General features: G+C 31.4%; 1 protein-coding gene across 9 annotated transcripts in view; it reads left to right on the top strand.

Moving 5' to 3' along the window:
• Positions 1-24,119, top strand: part of LOC127702123 (kinesin-like protein KIFC3) — an 81,988-nt gene that overhangs the window by 16,559 nt on the left and 41,310 nt on the right. For 7 of the 9 annotated variants that reach the window (XR_007982288.1, XM_052206201.1, XM_052206200.1 and 4 more), the window contains 8 exons: positions 700-820; positions 5,011-5,059; positions 6,776-6,890; positions 7,252-7,311; positions 18,999-19,093; positions 20,377-20,569; positions 22,246-22,866; positions 23,741-23,922. Coding sequence is in view for 8 of the 9 variants with exons in the window: in XM_052206201.1 (XP_052062161.1) it covers positions 5,036-5,059; positions 6,776-6,890; positions 7,252-7,311; positions 18,999-19,093; positions 20,377-20,569; positions 22,246-22,866; positions 23,741-23,922 (1,290 nt within the window). In the remaining variant the exon portion in view is untranslated. The remainder of the gene's footprint in view (positions 1-699; positions 821-5,010; positions 5,060-6,775; positions 6,891-7,251; positions 7,312-18,998; positions 19,094-20,376; positions 20,570-22,245; positions 22,867-23,740; positions 23,923-24,119) is intronic. The other 2 variants (XM_052206205.1, XM_052206206.1) reach the window with 1 other exon arrangement.

Genomic DNA, 24,119 nt, shown 5'->3' with positions numbered 1-24,119 from the left:
AGTGTTATATTCGACATGCAACATAATGAATTTAACTGTACATTTCAATTACATGTATTCTATAAAGTTATGATTGATTGATTTAATTGATGGTTATTTCCTTAATGTCCAGTGGCAACTATTTCATTAATTTGTGCATGAACAAACTTCTGTCAATGTACTTTTGTTTTTGGATTATTTTTTGGTTTTTTTTTGGTTGTTTTGTGGATACTTAAAATTTAGGATTTCAGTTTTTCATATACCAAGTATCAATGGATTATTAACATTTATATGATTAAAATATGGTTTTGAAGAACCACAAAATCAGAACTTATGAGTTTTAGCATTAGTATGAATTATGTGACTATAACATTAAGGGACATTACCCATAACCTTTACTATTACAAAATTTTAGGTGTCAATAAAAAAATGCATATCTCTTTACATGCATTTACCTCGGAACAATAGATGCCTTGAATCATTGCACAATTATGATAGGGACATGTATCTTGTAAATTTTATACAAAAGTATTTTATGCAAGTAAGCATTTTGTTGTCTTAGTGACCTTTGAGGATGTGTCACCTTGATACTACATGTATTTAATTCCAAACCCTTTGCTAAATTTCACAGATAGAAATAAAAGCGCTGAATTATTTTAATCTTAGTAATTTGTTTGTAATTTTATGTTCACTTTAAATCTATAGTTTTTATGTTCACAGACTGTAGAAACAACAGGGATATGCATTGAGAAGATTAAGGTAGAAAGAGATTAAGATCCAGTAAGGATTAACTTGTGGCTTTCAGGATTAACTCGTGAGTTTTTTGGATCATTATTTACCAGTAAGTAACAAGAATATATATGTTTCTATTTATAAATTAGCTTATATGCAAATTATCATAACTTCTGTATGGTGTTTTTTCATGACACAAATGATTTAATTTGTTATAATGCCCCACCTACAATTCCTTATCAAGTTATGGTTTTGGTTTAAGGTAGTTGTGGTCATTCCCATGATGCTTAAAGGCCCTGGGGGCAACACTGTAACCCTTAGTGTTATATTCAATGTATTTCATTTATTTTCCTTACCAATTTTTTGTGGATTGAGGAAATAGTTTTTTCGTAAATATTTGATTTTGTGGTTTTGGTATAGTCTATAAGAAATTTGTACGACATTTAAATTTGTGGTTCACCTACATCCATGAAATCCATGAAAATGATATTCATTTATTACATCTACAGTATTTAAACTTCATCCAGTGTTTCAGATATATGTCAGCCTGTAGACTGAGGCCTGTTTTATTTCCTGAGGAAAAAAAATGGCCGTCTAAATATCCTGGAATTATTGTTACTTATAATTGAAATGTTTAGTAAAATTATATACATGTATATATATTTAGTAAAATCAGAAAAGATTGATATATAAAGAATCATTTTATATCATGCATATTTATTGAAACTTGTATTTACTGTTCCTTTTAGCTTACCTGGCCTAAAAGGCCAAGTGAGCTTTTCTCATTACTTTGCGTCCATCGTCCGCCGCCATCTGTTAACTTTTACAAAAATCTTCTCCGCTGAAACTACTGGGCCAAATTTAACCAAACTTGGCCACAAAGATCATTGGGGTATCTAGTTTAAAAAATGTGTCTGATGACTGGCCAAGACGGCCGACATGGCTAAAAATAGAACATAGGGGTAAATGCAAGTTTTGCCTATTAATTTGAGAACAGCTATAAATAGAGAGAATCTGACAGGGTAAAAATGTTCAGAATGTTGAGCTCTACCTATTGTTCATGTAAGTCAAAACTGTCAGACAACTTCTTATAGGAGTTATTACCCTTAAAAGATGAATTTTACCATTTTTTGAAATTTTTTCTTATTATCTCGAAAATTATAATAGATAAACAGAAACTTTAAATAGTAAAAATGATCAGAAAGACAAGATCTACCAATATTTGCCCTATAATGATGATTTTTACCAATTTTTTGTGTTTTTGCCTAATATCTTAAAAACTATATTAGATAGATAGAAACTTAAAAAAGCAAAAATGATCAGCAAGGCAAGATGTAAAATAAGTCAACATGACTGAAATTGTTAGTTGATTCCTCATTGAAGTTATTGCCCTTTAATGACAATTTTTCCCATTTTTTCCTTATATCTTGAATACTGTCATAGATAGAAAGAAACTTTAAATAGCACAAATGATCAGCAAGATAAGATCCACAAATAAGCCATAATGGCTGAAATCTTCAGTGGACTCGTTATTGGAGTTATCGCCCTCTAATGTTATTTTTCAACAATTTTTTGCATTTTTTGAGCCTATTATCTTGAAAACTATAACAGATAAATAGAAACTTTAAAAAGGAAAATTATCTGCAGGATAAGATCTACAAATATGTAAACATGACTGAAATTGTCAGTTAACTCTTAATAGAGTTATTCCCCTTTAATGATGATTTTTACTGAAAAGTTGCCATTTTTGAAGATGCAGGTGAGCAACACAGGCTCTTTAGAGCCTTTAGTTTTGATATTAGTGTTGTTTTGTACACTTTTAAGGCGTATATATATATATATACTTTGGTTAATGTGTATAGTATCTTCTTTCATAACGATCCAGCCCCATCATAAGAAATATTGTTGACTATTATCTAGAGGTTTTATTCATATATATATATATATATATATATATATATCTGTTTTTGCAAATAAACAGTAGCTAGTAATTAAGATTAACACATTATAAGATACATACATGCAAGTATGTAAGTACCGTATTCACAATGTTAAAAACATCAAAGAAAATTTTAAAATTTGATAAACATCAAAGAAAATTTAAGATTTGATAAGTACCAGCAATATGATAAACTACATGTATTTAAAATCTCAATTCTATTTTAAACAATATAAATTATATTTATTTAAACAACTGGAGAAGTGTATTTAACAAACATTATTTGTTCTATTGATTTGATGGGTATACATAATAGGTTTTACTTTATTACCAATATGTAGAACTATGTCTTGTTATACACAGTTATTATTTCATTGTCAAGTCCATAATTTGTTTAGCCTGTTTCTGAACATTACAAAGACTAAGTTCTCCTGGGGTTTTCTGTTAATAATATAATTATACATTCTTTTGTATGTGAATATTTTCTTCGTTGTCACTTTTATTATTGTAACCGTTTCTTGTAAACATGTCCAATTGTAATAAAACTTCCTTATATTTTTCTTTGATATAAAATATACCCGCCAATTTATTGTGAAAGGATACAGTTACATGTATTATAAATCAGGTTAGTTTTTTGTACATATATTTATATATTCTGTCAGTTAAATCACATCATTAATGAAATGATTTTCAAATTGATATTGCAACTGGTTTCCAAAAATTTATATAGATAAAGAATTTTCTTTGTTTTTTTCAAAAACAAAACTTGTCTAAAAACTGTGTTGAAACATATTTTTTTCCCCAAATAAGTTTTATTCTAGTTGTTCATGAGTTAATATTTAATCTGAAATCAATGAAATATTTCAAAACATTTGTTACAAACAAATAGCAAATTTCAGTGAACTAAAATATAAACTATTGTTGACTTACTTAAGGATGTACACAGCTGACACAAAAAATAACAACATTTCTAGGGAAAAAGCGTCCAGTTCCCAGTGGATAATATGCAACACATCACAATATTGGGAAAATATATAAAGTTTTGTGCACTTGTTTAAGGATGTATTCTTCTGACGTTTCAGTCTCTTGAAATCTCGTTCTTGAATTATTTCCAAAACATGTGATACAAGTGGAAAATATCAATGAATTTAAAAAATATTATAATCAAACTTAAATCTGTGAAAAAATTGTGTATTTACAATAAGTAGTTTTTGAGTAATACAATTTTCAAATTTCATAACCAATCAAGTCAGTCTCTTTAGCCAAAATGTTGAGAAAATGGGTGAGGGGTACAAGAAATGATTTTACCAGAAACATGTACATCCCATATCAATTTTTTCTTTTCAAATTTCTTAGATATGTTTTTTTTTTCAATCATTTATAACAAAGAAGTTGAAATAATATGCTTTTTGTTCTAAAAAAAAAGAGAAAAATCCCAATTTTACAAAATTGACAGCATGGCAAATTTGACCCAAAAAAGCAACAAAAGTTTATAAAACTTTCTTATATTAACACCTACCTATATTTTTTTTTAAGTTAAATTTATTCAGATTGGTCCACTTTATCTTTAGTGAAAGTATGAAAAAAAGTTTAATTGTGAAACTGTGATTTTTTTCATGATAATAGCCCAAAAATTGATGAAAAATGAGAAAATCATCAAAATTGGGTACTTTCATATGGCCGTAGCAAAAAAAGAAGTGCACCACCATATGATTTTTTCTTCACCAATTTTTTTTTACAGTCATATAAACCCAAAAATCAGGTTAAGAAAAAAAGTTTAATTCTAGAAATTTTTGGTTCCTCAGAGGTGTACATCCTTAAGAGACACAAGAATTTTTGAAATATGACTTTTTGACAAGACAAAGATGTCTAGCTTTTTCATATGAAATGTATTGTAACACATGGCTGTTTAACTCTATGAAAAATGTATTAGAAATTAGAGCTGTTTTCCTAATGCTTGTAGTTTAAAGGTTTGGTTGGCTTGCTTGCTTTGTTTGTATAAACGTTTGCTCCAGCATTCTTCAGCTTGTATACATTATACTCTGCATTATACTTAATACCCAATAACATTTAAGTATAATATATACAAGCTGAAGCCCCGCCTATCTATTAATTGCAGATGTCAATCTTAATTACTATGCTTGAGCAAACATTTATACAGACAAAGCAAGCAAGCCAACCAAACCTGTAAACTACAAGCATTAGGAAAACAGCTCTAAATCAACTCTTTTTTTTTCTAGATTTTTCCAAAGCCTTTATTTTTTCAACTAAAGCATATATCATAAAGGTTCAGAGAATAGTATATGTAGTGATGAACACATCCGTATAGAATTTTCACATTTACATCATTTTTCTTACAGTTTGAAAAAAGAAGCAGTTTTCAAGATGAATAAAACACCAAAGATTAAGGTAAGAAATTTAGTTTATGCACAAGGTAAAGTTTGTTGGATATCAATATTTTAGAAATTTTAGCCCTGGGAAGTCTTGTATAACAATACTGATATTTCCAGTTTACAGATCTTGTGAATTAACGCTGTGATTTTTAGAATAAAAGTTTCTTTGATTACAATAAACAGTGAATAGTAAATTTCAACAAGTATATAATTATGTATTTTTCTGGTTGTTACGTATACACACAGTTAAAAAAATGTATTTTAATGTTAACATCAGCATATTGCAATTTCTTATTTTACTTCCCTGCATTCACATGTACTGACTGTGAAATTTACCCTAGATATATATGTAGGACTCAGATCTATGGTGGGTTCCAGATCTATGGCAAATTTCTGCAAATCCCTAATCTATGGTAAATATGATGTCACAAACGCCAAACATAACACAAATCTATGGCAGTATTTTGTTTTCTCCAAATCTATGGCAGATTTGGATACTACGTAATTTTCCGTCACAATTAAATAACGTCATGGAACGTTGAAGCTGCCGATGACGACGACGGTTTTGTTATACAAAAGGAAAAGAAAAAGATCGAAAAGCAAGTTTGCAAGGATAAAAATTAATAAATAAATTATAATTCAAAATTGTGTTTGTTTCTACCCTTGTTTTCTTCTTCTCGTGTTGCTGGTGTTGGCATCACCCTTAATTGTACGAGCTTTTACCGTGCATTTTGGTTTGCTGTTTTGTGTTTTTATGCTATTTTTTTGTATTCCTATGATCTCTTTAATTTTCTGTAAGAAGTAACACAACATAAAGTATTTTGTCAGCTATATAACAGTGACTACCTGTACTATTGTAGCAAACAATCTTTCTTGAGATTTGGAAAAAATAAATATGATATAGATTTCTAATAGATATTAATATCGTTTTCCGCTCTAAATATGTCGAAAAACTGTACTGTTGGAGAAATAAGGATTTTTTTAGAGGGTCACACAGGTACTACTAGTATACACAGAGTAGGAAATAAGTATTCTTCCGGGGCACATGATTTCAAACCTACAGTCTGTGCTCATTTTACCAACGGTTATGTATATGCTTCCTAGTAATAGTCCTAATTTGTTTTTCTAATACTGGATTTTATTTAAAAGCAGCTTTTTTGCTACCTTTGGACATTTCGACCTCGAAATCATTGGTCAGATATGCACTGACTGGTCCGACCATTGCAGAAAATCTGTCATAGAATTGAAATATAGAAATCCGCCATAGATTAGGAAACTAAAAAAATTGCCATAGATTAGGAAACTAAAAAGTTGCCATAGATTAGGATTCTAAAAAAAACTGCCATAGATTTGGGATGACATGACGTCATATTTACCATAGATTAGGAATCTGCCATAGATCTGGAACCCGCCATAGATTTGAGTCCTACATATATATATGATTGAGTTTGGGAATAATAATTTTGTAAATCAAATTTTCATGATAATACTATTAAGACTGATAAGTTGCCGATTGTAAAAATAGAGTTATTTCCCTTGCATTGACATTTGAAAGATTTTTAAGCTTTATTTGTAGTCAAATTTTTGATAAAGTTTAAAGTAAAATATATGAAAAGTGATTTATTATGTTATTGAAAAAATAGCTGCTTAATTTTTGTCTATATTATAACTAGTATATATTTTAATAATGTATAAGAATTGCTGCTTACATTTTCATTAAATATCTTGACAGAGACAAGAGCCTGTGTTTAAGACTCCCATGACTTACAGTCCTAGGATTGTTGGTAACAAGCCAGTTCCTTCACCATCAAGGGCAGAGATATGGAAGCAACAGTTAGGATTTGATGGTAAATACTATTCATTAATAAAAAAAAAGTTTGGTGACTTTAATCACCCAAATCTAGAGTATCCATGTAAAATAAAAATTAGGTTATTAAGTTGTATTTGCAATAACAGTAGTTAGTATTTACAATTTCTGTTCAGTTCCTGTCCCTATGTCATGTTGCTTTCAAAACGTGTAGGTAACAATACTCTATGGTTCGCAAATTAGACATTCAGAAGTTTTTGACATGGGAAAGTCTTCACGTCTATTTTTTTTTTAAGACTTAAATCTATTCCTGTCATTTTGTCTTAATTAGAAAAAATATTTTGAAAGTATGAATATTCTTTGCTTTACCAAATTTTTATTATAATTTATTTTTGTTTCAGTTGACCCAGAAGAAGGGGAGACAACAGATTCAGAATCAGAAGATGAAACACGAAATAAAGGTAAAAAATTCTTAATTTTCATACATTTGAATTTTTGTGGTGAAATTTATTAGTAAAGGAATTTTTCTTTTTTGTTTTACTCTTTAGAAATTAATAAATAAAGATCTGCTGAACCGACTCCTCCTATGTTTTGTGCTGGTAGAGTTCTCTTAAGTGGATACCAGATTGTATGCAGGGTTGTCAGATAAAAAAAATTAAATACCGCTAAATTGACAACAACACTTAAGTAAACTGCATCTTTTGTTGGTCAACATGTTTTGCCGATTAGATCGGCATCTTCAGGACAAAGTATACAAAATGAGAATCCCTGAAGTACAAAAAAATGGTATTGAGTATGTGACGTCATAATTGTCTATTGTTGACGTTGCTATAGGATACTTTATGTAATTATGTAATGTTGAACAGAAAATGAATAAAAAATAGTACAATGCAAATGAAATTACTAAATAAGTCCTTCCCAACATGATTTCCAGTTAAACCAACATTGCAACGAAATTTTGCGAAGGCTACTTTACGGCATTCCCGACGTAATTGGAAGTAGTACCTCTGGCCAAAGGGAAGCCAGTCAAAATGATAAGGATGTGCCTTAAAAGTGACGTCCAAATTAGGAAGAAACTATGTAGAAACTGTATACTGACATTATACTTACATTCATGTTACACATTGATTTATTTTTTTGTACTTCAGGGATTCTCATTTTGTATACTTTGTCCTGAAGAAGCCGATAAAATCGGCGAAACATGTCGACCAATAAAAGATGCAGTTTACTCAAGTGTTTTTGTCAATTTAGCGGTCTTTAGAAATTAATTGCAGAAATTAATTTTGTCATAAAATACAGTTTTGTAGAATGATAATTTTTTCTTTTTATGCCCCCACCTTAGGCAATGGGGGCATTAAGTTTTACCCTTGACCGCCCTTCTGTCCGTCCCATTTTCATTTCCACACTCTAACAAGTTTGCTTCATGCAAATTTTATGAAACTCATACACTATGCTAAGAACCTAATCAAGCAGACAGAGTTTGAATTTTGGCAGTGTGTCACTTACTGTTCTAGAGTTATGCCCCTGTATAACTTGGAAATTGCAAATATTTTCGTTTCCACAGACTAACTTGAGTTTGTCTCATCTAAATTTTATGAAACTCATACACAATGCTAAGAACCAAAACTAGCAGACAGAGTTCAAATTTAGGTTATGAGTCATTTACCGTTCTAGAGTTATGCCCCTTTTTAACTTGGAAAATTGCAAAGCTTGAGCGGGGGCATTCGTGTCCTCAGACACATTCTTTTTTTATTTCTAAACAGAGATCAGCAGTTAAACAAAAATCTCAGATATTCACAATGAACCTACCCTTGTTTTCTCAGATAAGAATAGAAATATTATATTTTTATGTAACTTGTTTTTGAAATTACAAGAATAGTAATGATTGCATTAAAAAGTGGACAGAGTTTCTTAATTCATCAGACATTTTTACAGAAAGGTCAAGGTCCAGCAAACACTGACACAATGTGGAACAATTTTTTTCTGTTTTTGTTGAGCCTGCGACTTTTCGCAGAAAGCTCGACATAGGGATAGTAATCGGCGGCGGCGGCGTTAATTAACTTCTTAAAAGCTTTATATTTTAGAAGGTGGAAGACCTGGATGCTTCATACTTTGCATATAGATGCCTTATGTTACGAAGTTTCCGTCTGTCACATGTCCATTGTCCTTGCCCTCATTTTCAAGGTTCAGTGACTACTTGAAAAAAAAGTTAAGATTTTTTGTAATGTTAATTTCTCTCTTACTATGAGAAATAGGATAACTATATTTGGTATGTGCTTATCTTGCAAGGTCCTCATGCCCGTCATACAGTTTTCACTTGACCTCGACCTCATTTTATGGATCAGTGAACAATATTAAGTTTTCAAGTCCATATCTCAGATACTATAAGCAATAGGTCTAGTATATTTGGTGTATGGAAGGATTGTAAGGTGTGCATGTCCAACTGGCAGGTGTCATTTGACCTTGATCTCATTTTCATGGTTCAGTGGTTATAGTTAAGTTTTTGTGTTTTGGTCTGTTTTTCTTATACTGTATGCAATAGGTCTACTTTATTTGGTGTATGAAATGATTGTAAGGTGTACATGTGCAACTGACAGGTGTCATCTGACCTTGACCTCATTTTCATGGTTCAGTGGTCAAAGTTAAGTTTTTGAGTTTTGGTCTTTTTTTCTAATACTATATGCAATAGGTCAACTAAATTTGGTGTATGGAAATATTTTATGATGCACATGTCAGTCTAGCAGGCTTTATATGACCTTGACCTCATTTTCACGGTTCATTGCTCAGTGTTAAGTTTTTGTGTTTTGGTCTGTTTTTCTTAAACTATAAGCAACAGGTCAACTATATTTTTTGTATAGAAGGATTGTAAGCTGTATATGTCTGTCTGGCAGGTATCATCTGACCTTGACCTCATTTTGTTGGTTCATTGGTCAATGTTAAGTTTTCGTGGTTAAGTTTGTTTCTTAGATACTATAAGCAATAGGTCAACTATATTTAATGCATAGGTTGATTGTAAGGTGTAAATGTCTGCCTGGCATGGGTCATCTGACCTTGACCTCATTTTCATGGTTCATTGGTCAATGTTTAGTTTTCTTGGTTAAGTCTGTTTCTTAGAAACTAGAAGCAATAGGTCAACTATATTTAGTGTATTGAATGATTGTAAGGTTGATAGTTGTAGTAAAGCTTTATATTTAGGACTATCAACATAATATCAATGGTTGGTAAAGGAGGCGAGACATTTCAGCGTGTGCACTCTTGTTTGAAATCAGTGAAATAACTGAGTTTTGGCAAATAAATAGCAGATGCATACATTAAATACTTTTGACTTATTGCCTTTTCCCTGTGGATCCAATTCTCCTTCCCCACAAAAGTTATCCCCTATCGTGAACATAACTTCTCAAAATTGTGAATGTCAACAATTTTTCACAACCACAAACTTTTTTTCTAAAATACTATTTACTATCCCTTGTACGTAAAAAAATCTTACCCCTTGAGACACAAGTAGAAAAGGAATGTATGTTATATGTTTGTCATCAGAAATTATCATGTTGACCATCTGGCTTCATCAAATGTATAGTTTTTTGTAATGAGTTTCAAACACTCAGTGCAAATTTGTACAGATAAATTGTTTTCAGTGTATGAAGATCTGCATTTTGTCTCACCTGCGATGTAAGTCACAGAATGCGAGACATAGGGATTACAATCCAGCGGCGCAGGTTATGACCTAAACTATTTGTATAAAGCTTTATATTTCAGAAGCTAGAAGACCTGGATGCTTCAAACCTTGTTTGCAGATACCTTATGTTAGGAAGTTTACATCTGTCATATGTCCATTATCCTTGACCTCATTTTTATGGTTCAATGATTGCTTGAAATTCTCTCTAGTATTACTATGAGTAATATGATAACTACATTTGGTATATTGGTTCCTTGCAAGGTCTACATGTATGTCAGGTAGAGTTCATCTGACCTCGACCTCATTTCAAGGATAAGTGATCAAGGTTAAAAGTTATGTGGTCATGTCCATATCTCAGATACTATAGGCAGTAGGTCAACTATATTAGGTGTATGGAATGATTGTAATAGGGTGTACATGTCTGACTGGCAGGTTTCATCTGACCTTGATCTCAATTTCATGATTCATTGGACAATGTTTAGTTTTTGTGGTTTGGTCTATTTATCAAATACTATAACCATTATTGGCCACTATGTTTGATATATGGAATGATTGTAAGGTGTACATGTCCAACCAGCAGGTTTCATTGAAGAATGATTAGTTTTTGTGTTTTGGTCTATTTCTCAGATATTATAAAGGATAGGTCAAGTATATTTGGTGTATGGAATAATTGTAAGGTGTACATGTCTGTCTGGCAGGTTTCATGTGACCTTGCCCTCATTTTCATGGTTCATTGGTCTATGATAGGTTTTTTGTGGTTATGTCAGTTTATCAGTTACTATAAACAATAAGTCAACTATATTTGGTGTATGAAATGATTGTAAAATGTACATGTCTGTCTGGCAGGGTTCATATTACCTTGACCTCATTTTCATGATTCATTAGTCAATGTTAAGATTTTGTGCTTCTCAGGTACTATAAGTGATAGGACCACTGTATTTGATGTATGGAATGTTTATTAGATGTACATGTCTGTCTGGCATGGTTCATCTGACAGTGACTTCAATTTCATGGATCATTGATCATGTAAAGTTTATGTGATACTTGTAGTAAAACAGGTGAGACATTTCAGCTTGTGCACTCTTGCTTATATTTTGTTTGGATTGAACTTTACAGATTTCTTATGAATCTTATCTACCATATAAGCATGTACATATTGCTGTTGTCTAAAGATTTGGAGGGGGCAATGGGATAATGGATGTTGTGTGTAACTTAAAAAAAAATTGCATTTAGTTTTAGATCAATTTATAAAGTTATGTTTAAATAGTTGATTTTGATGTGCAAAAACTTTAGACACACCTTACACAAAAGTATTGGTTAATGTAATGTATAAATGCAAGTCACACTCAGCACCAAAATCATTTAAGTCTCTGTTGAAGGATGCATGCAGACTGAAACCTATAGAAAATTAGTTAAATAGAAAATTGTTAGCCAAGACCAAAGTTGACATGACAATCAATTCTCAGACAGTGATGCAGCAAAGCTTATTCTTTCAACATAGGATGAACTACATTTTAATGGGAATTAAGTTTAACTTGTATTCCTTTATCCAGTAATACCACATGAGATTGTTGTACATATAAACACTGGCAGCATTTTCTTTAGACTTCAATAAAAGTATTATAAATGATTGGTCTAGACAGCTCTTGGAATCAATCCAAAACAGGTTGATGTTTGAAGATTGATTTTTTAACAAGAGCTGCATTATTATAAATGCTTGGTGTCTATCTTTGTAGTCTAAATTCTTTTTATAGAATTCAAAAAATATTCCAAGTTAGTTCATTTGAAAATATCTACAGATCTTGATTTTTTTTTTTTTTTTATTAGAAACTTCTTGATATTGTTCCTGTTGCATAATGGTCAATTTTCTATTGTAAAGTGTAAAATATTGCTGTAATAAATACTATTTACTTGAAGAAATATGTCCTGTATTAGGGATCATAAAATTTAATCATTTTTTTTTTTCGCTGACTAAAGCAGTTATATATCACCTGTCAGCCTACAACCCCACCCTTGTTTATATTGGGGTACAATGTGTGTACACTGAGATTTAGTTTATATAAAAAGATATGATAGATCAATAAAAATTGGCTACCTTTTTCAGAGATGGCAAAATTTCCACAACTAACAACCCACGCAGTTTAATATTTAATTTAAAAAGGATAATTTTAAGAACAGAAGTAATAGGTTTCTATCTTATTTTATTGCAATGCTTTGAATAGACTGAAAAACATCAAGAATATTGTGATCCGTTGGCACAAGAAAAAGTGCAGAAAAGTTAATCTGATTTAAGTCTGCATGGACTAGGGGATTAAACTGCATTTTAGAGTTGGACTGTAATGAATTAATTCTTCCACCTTGTGTTTCAATGATACAAAAATGTAAATTTTCAGGCTTGATATAAAGTTTCAGAAGATTTAGACCAATTTTAGTGTAAATGATAGTGATCTTGATCATCAAAGGATTTGATCTTATATGAAGAAGAGATAAAAAATTTACTTTAAAAGACATTTAAGGATTTGTGATGGGAGGTAATTTGTGTTTAATACCTGAAGCATGTAATTTGTAATTATGTGTAGTAAACTTTGTAACTGTTATCATTGACAGTCTTTTGAAAATTGCTGGAGTGTTGAGAACTGTTATATTGATGATGTTTAAAACGTTTTACTAACTGAAATGAAACAAGCAAATAGTTCATTCAACAATTTTTATAGTCACATTTTTTAAGTCATCATTTTAAAAGGAAAACTAACACCAGTTTTGCAGGAAGGAATATATTTTATGTATCATATCAAAGGCATAAATATTTTAGCAGTTATTAGATTATAGGAATATTATATCGATGCCATGAAACAAAAAATATTTGTGTAAAATAAGGAAATGGAAAATAATGTAAACTTGACATTCCAGAACATGTCCTTATTGATAAATAATCAGTGGAGTTGAAGTGCAGCACTCTGATTTTCTCAAAGAACAGATAATTGCATATTGGAATTTGTGCATCTTTTATGGTTGTGAATAAAGTTCAGTTACGTAATGGCTGTCCATCCCGACTAATATGTCTACAATATGTACCTTTAATTGTGGTTATAAAATGATGGATTGTTACTGTGTTGTCAAAAAATTTTAAGAAATGATTCATATTCATTGTAAAAAGGATTTGAAGTTTAAAAGTTGTTCTAGAGAAGAAAGTAGGGATTACATCTTTTGAATTTGGAATTGAGATGTCCAGCATTCAGTGGACTGACGGATTATATAAAGGTCAAAATATTTTATGTCCATTCACAGTTAACAATAATTTGTGATTTTTAATGAAAAGAGAGCAAATCAAATTAAATGACCTCAGGATGTCTATTCATTGACCTTGTGGTTTTAACAAACATTTGACACAGTATTTAATTCTGGACAATTACATGAAAAGTAAAAGCAAACTATATGTATGGAAAACTTTTGTAAGAAAGTCACACTGAATGTAAACACACAATGTTTGTCACAGCTAGATATAGTTGTTGCCACCAAGATGTAAAAACGTTACGGAAAGTTTACATTTTCCCATCAAAATGTTGGTGTCGAAAAGGTGAGAGAAATGATCTTATCCACAAAGTAATTTTATAAATGTGTTTTCTTGCTACTACTTAATAATATCAAGTGCTATTTGAAAAAATGTGTTGAAAATAGTATTGCAAAACTTAATTCAGGTGACTTTTGTAAGGTTACCTGTGTTGCATCCTCAGGGCCAAGTGAGCTTTTCTCATCACTTGGCGTCCATCGTCGTCATCGTTAACTTTTTACATTTTGAACTTCTTCTTTTAGAAAACCACTGAATGGAAAGAAACCAAACATGGCATGAATGTTCCTTATGAGGTGCTGACCAAGTGTTGTTACTTTGTAGCCGATCCATCTTCCAAGATGGCCGCCAGCTGGGGACTTAGTTTAACATAGGACCCTATGGGAAATACATACAAATGTCTTCTTTTAGAGAACCACTGAATGGAATGAAACAAAACATGGCATGAATGTTCCTTATGAGGTGCTGACCAAGTGTTGTTACTTTGCAGTCGGTCCATCATCCAAGATGGACGCCAGTGGGTGACTTAGTTTAACATAGGACCCTATGGGAAATACATACAAATGTCTTCTTTTAGAGAACCAGTGAATGGAATGAAACCAAACATGGCATGAAGTGCTGACCAAGTGTTGTTACCTTGCAGCCGATCCATCATCCAAGATGTCAGTCAAGGGGGGGGGGGGGGGACTTAGTTTAACATAGGACCCTATGGGAAATACATACAAATGTCTTCTTTTAGAGTACCACTGAATGGAATGAAACCAAACATGGCATGAATTTTCCTTATGAGGTTCTGACCAAGTGTTGCTACTTTGTTGCCGATTTACTGTTCAAGATGGCCACCAGGATATTTTATTAAATTACGGGACCTATATTAAACCAAATTTGGCCTCAATCATTATTTGGGTATCTGTTATGATTTTTATCTATCTTTACATGATTTCTAAAACCAAAGTAGAGTCAGGTGAGCGACTCAGGCTCTTGAGAGCCTCTAGTTTTTTTTAGCAACAATGTATAATTTTAATTACACAATGGATTCTATTAAAAGGCATTAGAAGCCCTTTTTCATGACACAGAAAGTATTAATATCTGTTGTGTTCATCCAAGAACATTATTTTGATGGCTTTGTTGAATGGAAATGTTTTGCAAATAAACAAGTTCCATTGATGTGTTTTTAATTCTGTAAGTTCAACAGAAAATCTTTCTTTATCTGTCAGCTTCCATTACATAACTCTGTATTGATTTTTCTACAAATTGAAGGATTTATTACAAAATTATCAGTTCTATTGCTAGGGGAATGGTTCCTAATAAACGATGGTCTAATTCCAATTATGTCTTCTAAAATAAGTCTAGGAATAATGAAATAAGATGTCTGTATACAAATAATTAAATTAATGTTGCAGTACAGATTTGAATATATATATATATATATATTCTAAAAATATCAAGATAAAAATCAATTATGATGCACTAGCTGGCAGAGGCATATAGTTTAACAATTGTCTTTTTTTCTGTCATTCCACCATTCTACCATAGCAAATAAATTTCGTTATGAATGCAGACAGTTACTTGATATTTTTTTGGTGGATGAGTTACAGTTAAAATTAGTGTTTTGTATCTCTTGACCTGGCAGAAGGTTGGTGGTTCTCTCCGGGCACTCCTCCTTCCTCCACCATAAAAGCTGGCAGCCATGAAAAGCCTATAGTTCTGAAAGTGGCGTTAAAACATCAAAAATCAACCAATCAATCTCTTGACCTGCTACATAAGATAATTACAATGATCTTGATCTGTATGAAACAAGCTTTTTTACTAAAGCTATTAATTTGTTTTGACTGTGAGATTGACATGACTTTGGTATTTTTTTTGCATAAGAATAATTTAAAAAAACTGTTTTGAACTTCAGTGTTGTTAACATACCTTTGACAGAAAAAAAATGACCTTTTGAACTGGTCATATTTTTGTATGTAGTTGAATAACAATCATTTACAGATCTATATGAATAAATAGACAGATGTGATATCCATCAATGAGACAGCAACTCCATGAAAAATATAGTCAAAATACATCTAGAGGGCAACTAAGTCCAACAAAATATAGTCGAAATACATCTAGAGGGCAACTTACTCCAACAAAATATAGTCAAAAGACATCTAGATGGCAACTTAGTCCAACAAAATATAGTCAAAAGACATCTAGAGGGCAACTTAGTCCAACAAAATATAGTCAAAATACATCTAGAGGGCAACTTACTCCAACAAAATATAGTCAAAATACATCTATAGAGGGCAACTTAGTCTTCAACAAAACATAGTCAAAATACATCTAGAGGGCAACTTAGTCTTCAACAAAATATAGTCAAAATACATCTAGAGGGCAACTTACTCCAACAAAATATAGTCAAAACACATCTAGAGGGCAACTTAGTCTTCAACAAAACATAGTCAAAATACATCTAGAGGGCAACTTAGTCTTCAACAAAATATAGTCAAAATACATTTAGGGGGCAACTTAGTCTTTCAACAAAATATAGTCAAAAGACATCTAGAGGGCAACTAAGTCTTCAACAAAATATAGTCAAAAGACATCTAGAGGGCAACTTAATCTTCAACAAAATACAGTCAAAAGACATCTAGGGGGCAACTTAGTCTTCAACAAAATATAGTCAAAATACATCTAGAGGGCAACTTAGTCTAACAAAATATAGTCAAAATACATCTAGGGGGCAACTTAGTCTTCAACAAAATATAGTCAAAAGACATCTAGAGGGCAACTTACTCTTCAACAAAATATACTGTAAATTCAGAAATTATTGCGTGCATTTATTATTGCGATTTTGTCATTTTAGACTAAAATGCGATTTCAATTTTTGCGATATTGAGAAAAATCGTGTTAAATTCATTTTAAAAATTTCAAAATGCGAGTTTAAATTATTGCGATTATAACCCTGTCGCATTTTTCGCAATAATAAAAACATCGCAATAATTTCTGAATTTACAGTAGTCAAAAGACATCTAGAGGGCAACTAAGTCTTCAACAAAATATAGTCTAAAGACATCTAGAGGGCAACTTACTCTTCAACAAAATATAGTCAAAATACATCTAGAGGGCAACTTAGTCTTCAACAAAATATAGTCAAAATACATCTAGAGGGCAACTTAGTCTTCAACAAAACATAGTATAAATACATCTAGAGGGCAACTTACTCTTCAACAAAACATAGTATAAATACATCTAGAGGGCAACTTAGTCTTCAACAAAATATAGTCAAAATACATCTAGAGGGCAACTTAGTCTAACAAAATATAGTCAAAATACATCTAGGGGGCAACTTAGTCTTCAACAAAATATAGTCAAAAGACATCTAGAGGGCAACTTAGTCTTCAATAAAATATAGTCAAAAGACATCTAGAGGGCAACTAAGTCTTCAACAAAATATAGTCTAAAGACATCTAGAGGGCAACTTAGTCTTCAACAAAACATAGTATAAATACATCTAGAGGGCAACTTACTTTTCAACAAAACATAGTATAAATACATCTAGAGGGCAACTTAGTCTTCAACAAAACATAGTCAAAATACATCTAGAGGGCAACTTAGTCTTCAACAAAATATAGTCAAAATACATCTAGAGGGCAACTAAATCTTCAACAAAATATAGTCGAAATACATCTAGAGGGCAACTTAGTCTTCAACAAAATATAGTCAAAAGACATCTAGAGGGCAACTTAGTCTTCAACAAAATATAGTCAAAAGACATCTAGAGGGCAACTTACTCTTCAACAAAACATAGATGTCTTTCCAGTATGCCAAGATCTTATTATTCTGAGTCTAAACAGTTCTAAATTAAACAAATTAATCAAAGATCTGTGATCAACACTATACTCTGTAGATAACAAAAATGTTAAGATATAAGAAAACCACAGGTGAGGTTCCTGACTTTTGACTGAATCATTGCCCTTGCCTACAACTTGCTTACTGCTTGGGGCTGTTTTAGTTGGACCAATACATCCAGTGGCGGATCCAGAAATTTTTATAAGGGGGGGCCCACTGACTGCCTAAGAGGGGGCCCCCTCCAGTCATGCTTCAATGATTCCCTATATAATCAACCAAATTTTTCCCACAAAAGGGGGGGGGGGGCCTGGGCCCCCTGAAAAACCCTCTAAATCCGCCTCTGACATCTAATATCATGATGAAATTTGAGTGCCTTGTGAATAGTTTTTCGTGTTTTAATTTTTTAACTTTTTTTTAAGTTGATAATAAAAGAAATATGATACATGACTTTCCCACTAAAATATTTATAATTATGTCATATATTATTATGTACAAAACCAATGATTAATGATGTTTTAGATTCTCTAGTTGTAAAATTAAATATTTTTAATTTGTTTCAAAGCAGTTGAGGGGCTATTGGAGTTTACCTGGAAGCATTCATATTTATTATGTATGTGTCCACAGTAATTTTTTGTAAACTTATAACCATACAGCGTTATAATTTGATGCCTTAAGACATCTTTGAGAAATTGACCATATTCCATAAGATAACAGTCACTTGACTGGTACTTAAAAAATTGAAACACAAGTTAAGCATCAAATTTGGAAATTAGACTATCTCAAGAGAACAACTGTCACCTCTATCTGGATGCCAACATCAAGCTGGAATTATTTAGGAACAGCTTAATTAAAAAAGCAGGCAATTTGGTTGTTTGTTTATGAAGTGGCTGATAAAATATTATGTCTTTGACACATCTATCCATCTTTCATGACTATTGTTGCCTAGAAACCAGTTTCTTTCTTATGATATCCTCTTACGACTATTTGAAAAAGTGGAAATGTGGCACCATTTATTTCTTTTTGGGATTTTGGGAGGGTTTTTTATCAAATAAAAACTTCTTATTTTGTTGCAGAGAATGAAAACTTCTCTGTTGTGGAATATCATGCACTGCAGAGAGAATTGGACGAAAGGAATACACAGAGAGATGAACTGTTGTTTAAAATAAAGGTAATTTACCCACATATAAAAAAAGGAAACATTGTTTCACTGGTGTGAATTTATTATTTTTCTTTCACTTTCCAGAGAATTCTAGGTCCCCTTCAATACTCTTCAACTTTATACTTTATTTGGCCTTTATAACTTTTTTTATTAGAGCTTCACTGATGGGTCTTTTGTGACAAAACACATGTCTGGTGTACAAAATTTGAATCCTGGTATCTATGATGCCACAATAAGATGGCTGGTGCCTCAAATAATCAGAACAGATGACTGAATTGATTTGTTTTACTGTAAAAGTATTAGAGAATATATGATAAAAGAGTAAACTGTTTAAAAAACAACACAATGGGACTACGTATCTGTTTAAATATGGTCAGTATCTGTATTGATGACTAGTTGCTTGAAAATGAGAAGTAAGCTTGAACTAGAGGTATAAACTGAATCTAAGATAAAGAAGTTCTATTTTTGGAGTATTTTCCAGAATACTATTACCATTTTCCATCAAATGAATATATATGATATGGCCATTTGTTTGTTCCTTAAATTCAAAAATCAAAAAAGTATTATAAATCTATTGAATAACATCCTTCAGATATTCATAAAAAATTAGTATTTGTATTTTTATGCCCCACCTGGGTAATTATGTTTTTCTGTCTCTGCGTCCATTCATTGGTTCGTCCTTTTGTCCGTCTGTTGGTCCGTCTGTCCCGCTTGAGGTTAAAGTTTTTGGTCAAGGTAATTTTGGATGAAGTTGAAGTCCAATCAATTTGAAACTTAGTACACATGTTCCCTATGATATGATTTTTCTAATTTTAATGCCAAATTAAGAGTTTTGACCCCAATTTCACGGTCCACTGAACATAGAAAATGATAGTGTGAGTGGGGCATCTGTGTACTATGGACAATTCTTGTTGAATTTTCTTTTGGCCTTCAAACTTCTTGCATTCAAGGAAAAAGTGGAGAGAAAAATGCCTATGTAACCTCCTTTTGAGATCTTGTTATTTATATGCTGATATTAGAAACAGTCTTACCCATAATGAAAAAAAAAAGATGAGTGAAAGTGGATGAGAGGGAAGTTCTGTCACCCTCAGGAGTTTCATTCAGCTCAGGCTTGGATGATAAGTCTCATAATGAATATGAAATCTTACTACTAAATTTCTTGAGATTTTTCTTTTAAACTGCCATCGTGGTCATATTCTAATATTTTTTATGAATATAAGTTGTCTAGTTACTCCTACATTAAAAAAAATTGACCATTTAGTAAATAAATGTGTTATTATTTATTATTCTAGACTCTGACAGATAAGAACAAGCATTATAAATCTCGTCTGGAGAAGGAGGAGATAACAAAACGACAACAGATGAAGATCCTGTGTAAAAGTCAGGAAACACAACTCCAAGAGAAAGATAACCTCATCGGTAATCTACAAAGTATTATCGAGGAACATGAGGAACAACTCATTGACATGGAACAGAAAATTAATGGTAGGTAAAATAAAAAAGCCAGGGGTAAAAAATATAATGGAATAGTCGCGTAGTAGCAGGACATGAAAAACAACTCATCAACATGGAATAGTAAATTAATGGTAGGTAGAATTATTTAAAGGGAAATAACTTCAGTGTTAATAGTCTGAGAAGTAGGGAACATGAAAAACAAGTCATCAACGTGGAATAGAAAATTAATTGTAGGTAGAATTATTTAAGGGGGAATAACTTCAGTGTTATAGTCTGTTATAGCAGTGAGGGAACATGAGGAACGAATTATTGAAATGGAAAGTAAATAAATGATGGGGGACAACTCCAGGCCATTGATAGTCTGATTAGTATCCCGTAGAGATTATATGGAACATGAAAATAAAATCTTGAAAATGGAGCAGAAAATTCTTGAGGTAGATGTGTACTAGCATTAAATCTGTCATCAGTATTCATCATGTGTTACTTTTTTAAAAATATAGCAGACTATGAATGTAGACAAAAGCCGAAAATCTATTAAAAACAAGTGGGTTGTAGAGTCTGACAGACCAACTCTACAGGGGAAATGTAATGAGCATATCCTATTTATTATATTATTTATACAACACACAGTAAAATGAATAGGGATTCTATTAGAGAGTGGTACTGCAAAAGGCAGAAGATCATAAAAAAAAAATATTAATACAGGCATAAGTTATAAATATTGCTGTTCAAACCAACAAATTGTGAGAAAATCTATTTTTTTTAGACATTAATTATATTTATGATAAGTTTATGAAAACAGTACCTGGAGTTTTTACTTTATTCTCCACTTACAATATAGTATACATTCTTTTTAAACACTTGAACTATTTGTTAAATAAAATATAGATTTAAATGATGCTTTCGTCTTTCAAATGAGATTTAAGAGTACTAATCTCTTGCTATATAAATGTTTGTGTATAATTACTGGTTTGTAGAGTTGGGGGTATGTTAGTTTTAAGATATGGATATATATCTGTTCTTGTGTTGTAAAACACACTCAGATTGGTTAGAAAGGTAAGAAACTTTCATTAGGTTCTTAAACAAACTTCTTTTTCCATTTTACATTATAGATAGGACTGCAAATTCAAAATGTATGTATATCATTGAATTTATTAGGAAATGATTATAACAATTATATAAGATTCAGACTTTGAGTTAAAAGCATTACATTGTTTTAAAATTATTACTTTTAACTTTTGTCAAATATGTGAATTTTTACCTGACCATCTAAGCCTTTTTTTTGGGGGAGGGGGTTAAATTTCAGATGTCAGACCACTTTTCTAATTTCAAGATTTGTTAGCTGTTTTTTCAAAAAATCCCTGCTAAGTCATGAATTATTCAGTATACCTCACAATTATTTTTAGTTGTACAAAAAGCTACTGATCTATATATGTTTTTGTGATAAATATTTTTGGTTTATATCACAGCTAGTCCAAAAACACTATTTAAAGACAACAAATCACATATAAAAGGATGGATGTAAAACATGATTGGTAATTATGAATGAAAAGGGATGTGGGATACACATACTTTTAGGTTTTTGATACTGGGTATATTTGAAATGAATTTTTAAAAAAATTGTGATACATTCATGACATTCCAAACCTATATGCAATCTTCAAAAGAGGTAAATGCATTAATACTACACTATTTTGATTTTATAGGTAATATGAATAGCGTTCCTCCAGGCAGTTATAAACAACCTTCATCTGTTAAACTTATAGAAGACATCAAGAGACTACAGATAGAGAAAACATCACTCACAAATAAACTTGAAACACTTACATCAGAAATGGAAAATCATTCTTGTACCTCTAAGGGAGATAACTCTAGTGACGTTAGTGACTTGCAACAAGTTATAGAAAGACTGGAAGATAAAAATCATAAATTAGACCAGGAATTACAGTTATATAAAAGTCATGAAAATGATAATACAGGGCCGTGTCATACGGACACAGAAAAACAAGTGGATAAATTACAGACTGAAAATGATAAGTTACACGAAGAAATAGAGGACTTAAAACGGACAAACAGTCGGACATCAGATCTGTTCAAACTGAGTACTCAGGAACAACAACAATTGCAGGATGATCTAGTCAAACTAAACTCAGAAATCAAAATATTTGATGAAAAGATAACAAAAAAGAATGGTGAATTACATAAATTACAGGCAAGACACAGGGAGGAAGTCAGTGATTTGAAAAATCAAAATCAAGAGTTGTCACAGAAAGTTAGGAATCATCAGGCTGAGATAATGTCACTGCAGGCAAAAAGTCCAGAAGTAGGTTTATAGAAATCTTCAACTTTATTAAGTTGCCTCGCAAGCTATTCATACTTTCTAGCTAAGATTGATTAGTAGGGGGGTAATACCAACAAAACGACCATATTACTTGTGAAAATAAAAATTAAACAAAGAAATCACTATGCAAGCTGTGCTGTCTAAAACACCTTGCATTTGATTTTTAAATTTACTATGGTATGTTAAAGGTTGATGTAAGTTATCTAAATGCATCAATCTAATTTTATTTATCGTTGCCTGACCGACCCTAACTGTTTTTTTATGGTAAAAAAGGGAAAAAAATTCACAATTTTTACTGTGATCGAAAAAAAGCTTGTCCTTAAACATGTCCCAAAATAGTCTGGGTCTACTTAGCGCTATTTGTAAAAGCGTTTTTGTGACCATGAATGATAAAAAACAAATGACCACCTTAAATAACTTGTGTGCTTGCAGTTCCATTTATGAAATATTACCAAAAACCTAATATACAAACGTCCATGACAGTTTCACACTCAAAAACATTTGAACAACTGTACAATCAACTTCTTGATAAGATAGATGTAGAAGAAAAAAATTACAACCTACCGACCCTATTTCTTTGTGTATAGGTAAATTGAAGCAAATGAATTCCATATATTGGCACAATTGATTTCTTTTAAAAATAATATTTGGCACAAATGATGCATCTTAAAAATAACAATTGGTGCAAAAGGACTGCAGTCCACTGTTTCCTATTACCACCTGATATTTGGTAATTGTTTTTAAATGTCATATTTTCCACCACTATCCTTCAACACAAAACATATGCTTAGGATGGGGATTTTAATTTTTATCCATGTTATTACCAGCACCAATATAATGCACTTTGTATTTTTAGGTAGTGACTAAAATAAAGAAGGTAGAAGTACAGATAGAATCAGAACAGTTGAAAAGTTCTTACCTCTCTTGTCAACAAGACAAAGATGTCTTACAGTCCAGACTGACCAGTGTCCAGTTAGAGATTGAAGAGTGTAAACAAAAATTGACATTGTCTCATAACAATAATACTCAATTACTTGAACAGGTATATAATTCAATAAAATCTTACCAATGTCCAAGCATTGTATAAAAATAAATGTATGTTCATGTTAGGAAAATATAACAGTGTTCAGTTAATACAGTTTGAAAATTGTTAATAATCATTTTTCTTTTGAACATAAGTTTTTGATGTGAGCATTCCTGATGAAGGTTAATCCAGAAAATTGCCTTGGACATGCCAAA

The sequence above is a fragment of the Mytilus californianus genome, unplaced genomic scaffold (genome assembly GCF_021869535.1).
Source record: "Mytilus californianus isolate M0D057914Y unplaced genomic scaffold, xbMytCali1.0.p SCAF_5, whole genome shotgun sequence".
Classification (NCBI taxonomy): domain Eukaryota; kingdom Metazoa; phylum Mollusca; class Bivalvia; order Mytilida; family Mytilidae; genus Mytilus; species Mytilus californianus.
Note: the sequence above shows the minus strand (reverse complement) of the source record. Positions and strands in the feature narration are given on the sequence as shown.